This window comes from Pelophylax lessonae, assembly GCF_965119305.1.
Source record: "Pelophylax lessonae genome assembly, chromosome: 6".
Lineage (NCBI taxonomy): Eukaryota > Metazoa > Chordata > Amphibia > Anura > Ranidae > Pelophylax > Pelophylax lessonae.
The window spans coordinates 258,737,151-258,749,304 of record NC_138773.1 but is presented as its reverse complement, the minus strand read 5'-3'; the positions used below and the strand labels follow the sequence as shown (position 1 = coordinate 258,749,304).

The window sequence follows — 12,154 nt, the reverse complement described above, 5'->3', positions numbered from 1 at the left end:
CAAAGAATGCTAGGCTTTCTATTGAGAAATCCCAGACTGCCTTCATGCTCATTAGTAGTTAAAGTATTAACCACATCAGTGCTAGAAGATTTTATTCCTCCATGACCAGGCAATTTTTTGCTATTCGGCACTGCACTATTTTAACCGGCAATTTCAGGGTCATACAATGCAGTACGCAAAAATGTAATATCATTTTTTCACACAAATGGAGCTTTCTTTTGGTGGTATTTAATCACCACTTGGTTTTTCATTTTGTGCACTATAAATGAAAAAAGAGCATACATTTTGAAAAAACCCAATATGTTTTACTTTCTATTTTAAAAAATATCAAAAAAAAAAATAAATTGTAAAAATCTTAATTTCTTCATACATTTAGGCCAAAATAAATTCCGCTACATGTCTTTGGTAAAACAAAATCCCAACAAGTGTTTATTGATTGGGTTGCATAAAAGTTATAGCATCTACAAACTATGCGATATACTGTATACTGGAATTTTTATTTATATACTTTTTATACTAGTAATGGCGGTGATCAGAGACACTTTGTGGGAACTGGCTAACTGCCACTGACATCTCCAGTGGTTAATGCTGGCCATACGCTAGCCGAAAAATAGTTTGAAAATCTGTCATTTGGTCATATCGTTCTTTTTCGTCCAGTTTAATGGGCACAAATAGAAAATCATTTTTAACTTTTCAGAGCCGAAAAATTGAAGGAACAGTTTGGAAAATTCTGCCAAACGAGCCATAAATTGAAAGGTTAATGTGTTTCTCAGCCGAACTGTTTGTACTAGGCATATGTGACAAACTGAACGAAAAACATCCATTGAACGATTTATTCGCTCATTACATGAAAATGAGTTTGAACAATTCTTTGGCTAGTGTATGGCCAGCTTAATACAGTGATCAGTGCTAATTATATACACTGGCACTGTACTAATGACACTGGCTGGAAAGGGGTTAACATCTGGGGCAATCAAAAGTTTAAATGTGTGCCTAACAATGCTTACGATGTGTAATGTGTGCTGATTTTACTTAGCAATGTGCCGATTTTTTTTGCAGGGAAATAAAAACTGCCACATTACCGCTGTCAGAAGAGAGCTTGGTATTGTTTACATACACAAAGCTCTCTCCTGTCAGTCACTCAGACAATTGGCAGGTCCCAGCCATAAATTATTGGCCAGGAACCACATATCGGCCTGTGCTGGAGCCGATGCACGTGCCCCCTACCTGAATATATGTGATTCTGCGCTGCCGTCCCTCAATGTATCAGTAAAACTATAGTGCGCAAGTGGTTATTAAAACATTCTTGTCTCTACTAATTGGGGAAGATTTGCTAAAATGGGAGCACTCTGAATCTGTTGCAGCTGTGCAAAGTAACCATCAAGCTTCTAATTTCAGCTTGTTCAGTTAAGCTTTCTCAATAAGCCCTCGTTCACACTGAACACAGCTTTGAAATCGTGCGACTTCATCTGAACTTGCACGATTTCAATGCCGCATTCCAGTCCGACTTCGGGGGTGACTTGAAAGACATCTGTGTGGGTTCATGCACAGATGTCTATTGAAGTCGTCCCCGAAGTTGCAAAAAGTAGAGCAGGAACTACTTTTGGAAATCGGCAAAGTCAGCGTCGCTCTGATTGGGATGGTTCCATTGCTGGCAATAGGCTAATTGCCTGTCAAATTGTGCCGATGTGAATGGGGGCTAATACCTGGAAGCTGATTGGTCACTATGCACAGCTGTACCAGATTCTGTGTGCCCCAGTTTTAGTACACCACCTTTGTGTCTTTCCTTTGAGTCATTCAGGTCAGTTTTAGCACACCATCTGTAAGAAATATTTCTGGTGGGCAGATTTACCAGATTTTTTAAGAAAATAAAACGGTCCCACACAAGCACAAAAAGTAAGATAAATAGAGAACAATGCCAATGGAAAAAAAACAATCTCATTGAAATCTGTGGACCGTCACCGTTCTAGGGCACCTACTCCGGATGGCTCATGAGAATCCTGATCGGTGGTTTCAAGGGGACTATGATTCTTATACTAGATCTGAGTCCAGAACTCTACTCTTATATTGCTGTGTTTTAACACACCTTTAGGCAAATGTCCACACCCTATGGTGGCCCCTGGGTGTATCCCCCCCCCCTGCTCTACTCCTCATGCTCAACCTTTCACCATAGGATCCTTTTCTGTAATTTTCTTGAAGGGCTTTGTTCCTTAATTTTTCATCATCTCCTTCCTCCCTTGTTTAGTAGGTAAAGAGAAAATGGCTATGTATAATATGCGAGTCTCCACCAGTTGGGCATGGGGGCTGGAAAACCTCTACTTACGTTTCTGGGGGTGTTTTTTTTTTTTTTTTTCTTTCCCCTCCTGGGTATTTCACTGACCTAGAGGTGTTGCCTGTGGCTTTTCCTGTGCTGGGATGGTTTATGCCTCTCATTGCGGGGGGTCAATTGATCTCACCATGGGAACGGCCATGCAGGGGGTGGGGTTGGATTCTGGGTAGTCGACCGTGTTGCTGCTTCCAATCCAGGCATACAGGTCTGGGTTGTCGGTCACCCTTGGAGAGGCTGGATGGTGCTGAGGGGGCATGACGTTTCTATCACCACTGTATTTCAGTGAGGCATATTTACCTTTATCTGAATGTGATGGGTCGCACGTTGGCAAGTTTGTCTGGCGTACGTTGCCCCATATTAATGCATTATGAGTCATGTCGCTGCTCTTTCGCTGTTGGGCACCCGGGGGGGGGGGCGTGGGCGGCTCGGGACTGACTTCCCTGTGTCATCAAGGGACATGGTGGTTGACACTATCAAGCAGTACTGGATATGCAATGCTTGTTATTGAGTTATATTGTGACTCTACCTAATGCTTATTAATCTTTGTTAAGATGTTTATGCGGCTTATCCGCTGTTTGTTTATACTGGATGGTAGTGGTTGCTGGGAGCTCCACTCCCAGTCTGTGTTTAGGCACCACCGCCACTTTAGGCCTACACTCAAGCAGCCTTGTGGCTGTTTTTAGCTTGAGTGCTATTGTGGTTTTCCAGTAGTTGCCCTTAAGGAGGCTTCTGAGTTAATTGTATCCCTCTTTTTACAAACATCTTCTCACTGAACTCTCTCTCGTCTGTTACTACTCTTCATCCCCTCACTCTTCTTCTTTACTCTTTTCCTTAATGACCCCCCCCCCACCCCCACCCTCTTTTTTTTTTCTTTTCTCTCTCCTCCACTTTGTGTTGGGCCCAAGATGAAGACTCTCTGTATTGTGCCTTTGAATGCCAGGGGGCTCAATATGCTAGAGGAGCAATATATGCTCTTGCATGACCTGAATCGTAAACGAGCGGACATTGCATTTCATCAGAAAACACATTTCAGAAATGACTGCCTTCCCTTGCTTCGAACTCGGTACTACCCTTTAACTTATCATGCCATCAGTACGTTGGGTAAGTCTAGGGGAGTTTCTATTTTGATCTCGAGCAAAGTTCCATGGAAATACTCGGATACTCTCATGGAGTAGTTTTTTGTTCCTTAACCGCTTGCCGACTGCCAACAGTAATATTACTGCGGCGTGCATGCTCCGAAACCGGTTACCACCCCCCCCCCCGCATCATCACATTCGTGCGGCCCTCCAGTGAGGTATGCGCTTCACCGCTGCCTCGATCTGACTGAGTCCCCTGATTGGTTCTCCCCTAGTGTCATCTCCCAGCTGCTGGCCAGCCTCAGGGACGAAAACACTGCGGACCCGGAAGGACGCCGAGCTATGAAGGTAGACGCTTACCTCCATGTAAGTTTTTAATATGTGTCAATAAAATTATTTACATCTGCTACACTGAGTGGCGCCTTTCTCTCTTTTCTGCCTGTTCGTGGGACTGTTGCTTCGGCCTAACAAAGAGCTACCCTCGATGTAAGCGCCGCATTTGTGCATCTTTGCCATCCATACCAGTCCGTCTGCACCTTATCCATCATGACTGCCTGAACTGAAGCTTTATCCCCAAGAAGGAGCGCCCATCAAATATTTTTCTTTCTCCAATATATTCGAATATAGTTGATAATATTGGTTGAATTACAATAGTTACATAGACATTTCATGAAAAATTAGGTCATGAATATTTACTTGAAGTCATGGAAAAGTCATGGAATTTTATTCGTAAAAATTTGTACGAACCCTGGGTATAGTAGTAACTCTGGGCACTATTTATGCCGCCAATATACAACAGGACCTCTTCCTCAAAAACATTTGTGACAAGCTCTTGGAGTTTGCAGAGGGCCAGTTGATTTTGGTTGGTGATCTTAATGTTCCCCTAATACCCAACGTAGATACCTCTTCGGTTCTTCTTCGATCCTCCCTGGTTCATGAAAGCGCATCTCTAAATCCCTTCACGGAGCACAATTAGTAAATGTATGGTGATTATTTCACTAAGGACAGAGGGACTATACTTTCTACTCCTCGTCCCATAAATGACTCCCGGATAGACTAATTTTTTCTTCCTCATAACCAGCTACATTCAGAGGTCGATGCCTCTATCAGTTCGATGACCTGGTCAGACCATGCCCCGATCTTTTTGAAATACAACCTTACAGAATTTAGTAAAGTTCTAACAACACTTTTCTGGTGGTATTTCAGTAGCTTTACCTGTCACTGTTTTTTAAAAGAGGACCTTTATCTTACCCCCCCTCAATTTTTTTCTTTCTAAATCCCCGCTACCTGGTTGTGGGTCCTGCACAGTAAACATACTCACTACCCAGCAGGTTCAGCGATGTCCTGCTGAGATCTGTCCCACACTCAGCCCCTTACCCAGTCCCTCAGTCCCTTGCCGCTATCTTCATGCATGGTGTCATGCCGAAGCCCCCGGCTGAACCTGGGCCCATAGGCCTGCCCCCTCCTCTTTTCTCAATGAAAGCTAATGCTTCCTGGAGGCATAGTAGGCAATGTGCACATCAATCACCTAGGCAAATGTAATGCATAGGGGGTGGACCAGAAGTATTTTAATTTAAAAAAAAGTCCTATCTGAACAGAGGAGGGGTGCAGAGAAGGGAAGATGCAAATTAGGGTAAAGATTCACTTTAAGGACGCTGACTGCTTGACAGCCTCCCAGCAACTAGTGATGATTTCCCATCAGGTCCGCTCTCACCTTGTGATTGACAGTGGGCAGTGGGCAAATTCTATAGCCAACACCAGGCTGTCTGTTGGTTATGGATTTGCCCACCTCCTGCTGTCAATCAGAAAGGGAACAAATCTGATGGGAAACTAGAGTAAAACCCCCATCAGGCTCAGCCCACTCAGCTTTAAAACTCTTCGGCAGCTGCACAGTCTGTTTTAACAGCTGCAGCGGCTGGAGAAAGGAGTGTCTGTATATGAACACTTTAGTTTCAGTGCACCCTGATTCGCGTACCTATATACAACAGCTACATCAATTTGTCTCTTTGTTTTTATGAAAGTGCAGTTTACTGTCCTCTGTATATAAAGTTAGTTTATCTGAGTATGTAAACTTTTTGTTGTAGTCACACATGGGCAGTTTTTGTGTTCTTATTTATTAATTTATATACTCAATGACTCCAGACTGTGATTGGAAGTTTTGAGTCTTCATTTTGTTTTACCCACACAGGGTAATAAAAGTGAGAAAGTTAGTCTCTTGACTATAACATTTTCCCTAAAAACCTATCTTATAAACTTTCTTTCCGTGTGCATATATTGAAAATGTGGTCTCCAGCTGCACTTATTTTTTTAAATTTTCTTTTTCAATTCCGGATGTAGCCTGTTTACATCTGATACCCACTGTATATGATAAGTATGGTGATCATCAGTGGTTTGTGTTCATAAGGATATACTCTATGAAAATAAACTTGTTTCTAGAGGCTTCTGATAAACTGGGCTTATGTCAGTGCTGGATAATCTCTTAATGAAACCAAGCCAAGGGAAAAATGAAGCCTCTGCTGTCAGACAGTGTTAGTATTAAGTAGATGTTTATTATGCAAGTTGTAAAACCTTCTCCCTCTCTCCCTAGACTTCCACAGATAGCAATATGCAAACACGATTGCAGAATATGACTGTACAAGATACTCAGGTAAGCAGCTTTTGTCTCACTTTTCTAAATTACAAAATAAGGTATCCACCTTACATCCTAATGTATGTCTGTCGGAAAGTGCATATGTGTTGAAGCACAGCAGAACCTTCATAGAACAAAGGGTATTCACGTGTCCCATTCCATCACAATTCCCAAAAATAAGAGAGTTGCTCCTTTTAGAAATGTAGTTGCAATTATGCAAGTCATTTCTTTATGACCCTTTGCCATCTGTACATTCAGAATCACTGGTGTGTAGCACAGATACATTATATTAGTATGGAGCCATTTACTCCAGAGAGGATACAGTTGTTCCGACTTGTTGGCCATTGCCAGTGCAGTGCATAGAACCACTGTTTCTGTAGAATTGGACTTGGGAAGTGGCACAGTAAAGTGTACCTTCTCATTTTCTCTTTCCTTCATTGACGGTCACAGCTCCTGTCATTCTTGACAATTGGGCCATGCTGCCCCCTACAGGAGTAGGACACTAGGCAGAAAAAAGTTCTGGCTACACCCATGGGCAGTCTCAGGGGGGGTTACTCCCTCTTTCTGCTATAGTCACCCAGCTTTTTTTCTGCCTAGTCAGGAGTAAGGACCTAGTTCCTTGCTGGGATATTTGGTCCTGGCAATTTTTTTCCTTTTACATTGAATTTTTTTCTATCTTTGTTATTTTGTTCCTGTGAGAATCTACTATCAACTGCCGTACTGGGCGACCGACTGGATAATCTACATCCAGAGGGTCCGCCCAGTCTGGCCAGCGAGCGCATGCAGGCCTCAGCTCCACGCTAAGTCGGCTGCAACATAGCCCCACTGGAAAGGGGCTGGCATGCAAGTTAAACGTATCGCGAGGGCGCAAACGACCTGGCCTCGGCCTGAGTTGCAGCATTCCTCCTGGCCGACAGCCCCCCCCCCATTCCATTGGAGCTGTGGTCTGTCAGGATTGGTGGCCACCCTGTTCCTGGTATGATAAGTAGCTGTCCCCCCTCTTACCCTGGAGGTTTTTGGGGGTGGTCGTGGGCCCATCCCTGGGACCGTCGGACCCCTGGGTTCCCCTCCTTCCCATGCAGCGCCGCCCCCTTCTTGGTGGTCCTCTGCAGACTTGTTACCCCATCTGCGCACACACCCCTCCCTCCCATGGGGTGGCCCTACCCTTTAGGTCGGTCTGGGGTGTCGAGCTGGCGATAGGGGTGGGCGGGGGAATGTGCCGCCGGCGAATGGACGATTGACCTTTGGGAGGGGGCTGTACCTGGTGGGGGCTTCTGCCAGGGCCCCCCTTCCTGCTGGGATAGTGTTTGGTGCTTTTGGCTTTTCTGGGAGTGGGGCCGCCATTTTCTTGTAGCCTTTTGTGCTGTAGATCGGCGGCCTTGTTTGTGTAGCCTCGGCGGCCGTTTTCTTGTGGTTTTTCTCAAAAGAAATAGTGGCGGCCATGTTTTTGAAGCTGTATGATGGTGATTTCGGCAGTGGGAGCCCCTCCTCATTTCCTAGTGCTGACTCCTGGATCTTTCTCTTCCTAATCGCCACATAGTGTGCAGTTTGCTTGGTGCTGTAAGTGCCTGATCAGTGGTGGTGAGTTTTTTTGTTGTTTTTTTTCTATCCCTCTCTCTGCTTTAGCAGTGGTTGTGCTCTGTGCTGGACCATGTGGTGTCGCCAGCGTGGTGGGGGTGTCCCTAGCGAGTTATGCACTGTTTTTGTGTGGGTCCCCCTCTGCTATAATGGAGTCCCTGAAGCACATATTTCCCCACCTGATCTCCTCTCAGGGGCTGCGGGTCCCCCCAGGTCCCAACCATATATCCATGCGCTGATGGTCGTCCTGGAGTCCCTTGTGTCCCGGGTAGAGGTGGCTTCGGGTGACGGGCTAGCAAATAGCGCCCCCGCCTTCCCCTGCCTCATCTGTCTTATCAGATCCTGAATCTGATTTTGGCTGCCATGGACATGGGTCACCCTGCTGGGTCTGCAACTACGTGCCTGGAATCCTCTGATAGTGAGAACGATTTCTCCACGTCTGCGACTGCGCACAAAAAGGCGATGGGGGATGCACTGATTGTTTCTGTGCGTGAGACCCTGAAGATGGAGGACACGGCTAAAGCTGTGATGAAGGTGCAGGTACCTTTTGGCACTCACAAGCCAACCAGAGCGGCAAAGTTGTTTACTTTCCCTGCCTATTTTGACAGAATTTTTGCTAAAGAGTGGGGATGACCAAACCATCCCCGTGGGGTTCCTATGCACTTTACTAGGCATTACCCCTATGAGAAGTCCCTTTTTAAGAAGTGGACTGTGCCCCCTGTGGTGGACCCTCCAGTTTCCAGATTAAACAAGGCAACCATGATTCCGGTTAAAGAGTTTCCGGCCTTTAAGGATCCGGCTGACAGGAAGGCGGAGGCTATAGGAGCTGTGTCTCTGCTGGGACACCCCTCAGGTGAATCTGTTGGCGTCTCAGCTCATTGGAAAGTGCAGAGGTTTGTGGCTTGGTCAAGGGATCCTCTGGCGAACGCCACAGACGCACTGATGGCCCCGTGAGGTCAGTATCATCTGATTTACGCCTTCCCTCCTCTCAAGCTTCTGTCAAGACTTCTATGCACGATCAAGGCAGAAGGGATTCTGGTCATCTTAGTGGCTCCAGACTGGCCTCACCGGGCTTGGTACGCCGATCTGGTGTGGCTGGTCGCTGACCTTCCTTGAAAGCTTCCTCTCTGGAGGGATCTGCTGTCCCAAGGACCAATTTTCCATCCTGCTTTACAGTCGCTGTCTTTGATGGCTTGGCTGTTGAACACCAAGTGCTGACGTATAGAGGTTTATCTGAGTCGGTGATTCCTACACTGTTAAAAGCTAGGAAATCTACTTCTAGAAAGATCTACCATCGTACGTGGAAGACGTACATTTCGTGGCTTGAGTCTATGGGGGTTCATGCTCACTCCTTCTCGGTGGCTCGCATCTTAAGCTTTCTTCAGCATGGGGGGTTGAACAGAAATTGGCCTTCAGTACCATCAAGGGCCAGGTGTCGGCCTTGGCCACACACTCCCTGGCGCGTACTTTTCCTCAGGGTGTCTGACATTTGGTTTCTCCAGTGCAGGCTCCTTTGCCACCTTGAGAACTTGATTTGGTGCTTTCAGTTCTACAGAAGCCTCTGTTTGAAAATATTCGGGAGATTCCCCCGCTTATGCTGTTCCAGCATAAGGTGGCCTTTTTGGTTTCTATCACCTCTGCGCGCAGGGTGTCGGAACTGGCAGCGTTATCCTGTCGTTCACTTTATATGGTGATTCACAAGGATAAGGTGGTGCTTCGCCCCTGTCCATCTTCCTTCCTAAGATATTCTCTGACTTTCATTTGAATGAAGACATTGTGTTGCCTTCCCTGTGTTCCAGGTCTAAACATCCGAAGGAAATTGCTTTGCATGCCTTGGATGTGGTTCGGGCAGTTAGGGTGTACCTGGCACCTACAGAGTTTTTCAGGAAGTCAGACTCTTTATTTGTGCACACAGATGGGCACCGGAAAGGGTTGTCCGCTTCCTCTGTGACCATTTCCAGATGGACCAGACATTACGGTGGTTCAGGCCTATTCCATCAGGGGTCAGGTTCCTACTTTCCCTGTCAAGACACAGTCTACTAAGGCGCTTAGTGCCTCTTGGCCCTTCTGTCATCAAGCGTCAGTGACGCAGGTATGCAAGGCAGCCATCTGGTTGTCGGTGCAAACTTTTACAAAGTTTTATAAAGTGGATGTGTTGGCATCTGCGGATGCTTCCTTTGGCTACAAGGTTTTGCAGGCTGCTGTTTAAGAGGACCTGATCCTCTTTGAGGGTATATTATTTTCTTCAGGTGGGCTCCAGTTGTTTTGGTTGAGCCCCTGTTGCCTGCTTGGCTAATATTTAGCCTTGGAAATTTTTTTGTTTCCTACCCCTTATGTTTAACACTGCTTTGGAACGTCCCAATGGTCAAGAATGACAGGAGCTGTGTCTGTCAATGAACAAAAGAGAAAATGGGGTTTTTTGACATACTGTAAAATCCATTTCTCTGATGTTCATTGATGGACACAGTGCCCACCCCTCTGTGGAGTTATAATTCTCCTGACACTGCTTGTCATTGGATAGGTAATTGATACCAGTTTTCAGGGTATGCACATGCTGGTATCAATTACCTATCCAATTATCTTCTGCCTGAATGCACCTGTCCCATTTAATAGCGATTTCAGTTGCCTATATGAATGTCCTTTTACCTCCAGCGGGTGGAGGTCTGACGAAGGAGCTGAGCTCCGAAACATGTAACCACCCACCACCCGCTCTATTGGACACCAGCCGCTGCTTCCACACCCTGCCTTTAGGAATTCTCATGCCGACCAGTCTGAGACACAGACGAAAGGACGCATCTACAGGAAGTGGATCACCGGATGTCCTCATTGCAACCACTCAGCATAGGAAGACTCCAGACAGATCTTTGCTATGCCCATGTCACATTTACCAAATGTGAGTGCTTTTATACTTTTAACCTAATAAAAACTCAGAGCCTACTGCACTTAGAGGCGCCTTGACTCGTGGACATCGCTGGACAGAGTGGGGGCACAGGTAAGTATTAGGGGTGCTGGGCAGGCTGCTACACACTTCCTCCCATCCGCGCTATAGCCGAAGTACGGCTACAGCGCGGACTCACATTTCCGGGAGGTCGTCTTTAAACGGCCTCCCAGAGACAGGCTCCCCGCGCGCTCCCGCGAGAGCGAATCTGAGAAAATCTGTGTCGGCTGTGTCCCTTGGACACAGCCAATCACAGATCATGGTGAATGGCCAATCACAGCGGCCATTCACCACGTGATCGGACCGTCCAATGAGAGATGATCTCATATGTAAACATATGAGATCATCTCTCATCGCCAGCGCTCCTTCCTCACACAGAGACTGCGTGTGAGGAAGGAGGAGAGCCGATCAGCCGTCGGGGACACAGAAGAATGTAATCAGGGCACTGATCACCAGTGCCCTGATTACACAAGGTACATTAAACACACTAACTGCCCACCATCAGTGCCCACAGTGCCCGCCATCAGTGCCCCCCATCAGTGCCCACAATCAGTACCCATAGTGCTGCCAGTCAGTGCCCATCAGTGCCTGCTCATCTAGGCACTGATGAGCACTGACTGGCAGCACTATGGGCACTGAGTGTGGGCACTGATGGTGTTGCCCATCAGTGCTTATCAGTGTCGCCCATCAGTGCTCATCAGTGCCACCCGTCAGTGTCCATCAGTGCCACCCGCCAGTGCCCACCAGTGCCGCCTGTCAGTGTCCATCAGTGCCGCCCGTCAGTGCCGCCTCTCAGTGCCCAGCAGTGCCACCTCTCAGTGCCCAGCAGTGCCACCTCTCAGTGCCCAGCAGTGCCGCCTATCAGTGCTCATCAGTGCGGCATATTAGTACCTCCTCATCAGTGCCACCTCATCAGTGCCCATAAGTGCCACCTCATCAGTGCCCATAAGTGCCACCTCATCAGTGCCCATCAGTGCAGCCTATCAGTGCCCATCAGTGCCGCCTCATCAGCGCACATCAGTGAAGGAGAAAAATGTATTTATTTTCAAAATTTACTCGCAGAAAATAAGAAAAACTTTTTTTTTTTTCAAAATTTTCTGTCTTTTTTCTTTATTTTTGTAAAAAATAAAAAACCCAGAGATGATTAAATACCACCAAAAGAAAGCTCTATTTGTGTGAAAAAAAGAACGAAAAATTCATATGGGTTCAGTGTTGCATGACTGCGTGATTGTCATTCAAAGCGTGAGAGCACTGAAAGCTAAAAATTGGTCTGGATGGGAAGGGGGTTTAAGTGCACAGAAGGCAAGTGGTTAATGCATAGAATGCGTTAAGATAAAAAAACCTTCCTAACTTTACTGCTTGAAATAGTCTGTTGTTTCATGTTATAAGAGCAATAGTTTACACTGGCCTTCAGCTGGACTGCGAGTCAGCCATGCTTAGCAACATTTCATTTCAAGTCTAGTAAAAGAACAGCATTGAGAAACTTATTTTGCTGATAACTTATTTATTTTGCTGAATCTAACAAACTTGATTAGAAAATATAAAAATGTTACTTTGCTCAGCAACCTCAAAATGCAGTTTATTTTCTGTGTCTGAACAGCTCT

At 46.2% G+C, this 12,154-nt stretch overlaps 1 protein-coding gene across 1 annotated transcript in view; it reads left to right on the top strand.

Moving 5' to 3' along the window:
* The window catches only part of STK39 (serine/threonine kinase 39), a 647,523-nt gene that overhangs the window by 282,710 nt on the left and 352,659 nt on the right, over nucleotides 1-12,154 (top strand). Inside the window, exon 13 of the mRNA XM_082260316.1 lies at nucleotides 5,993-6,052. Within this exon, the coding sequence (XP_082116442.1) occupies nucleotides 5,993-6,052 (60 nt within the window). The remainder of the gene's footprint in view (nucleotides 1-5,992; nucleotides 6,053-12,154) is intronic.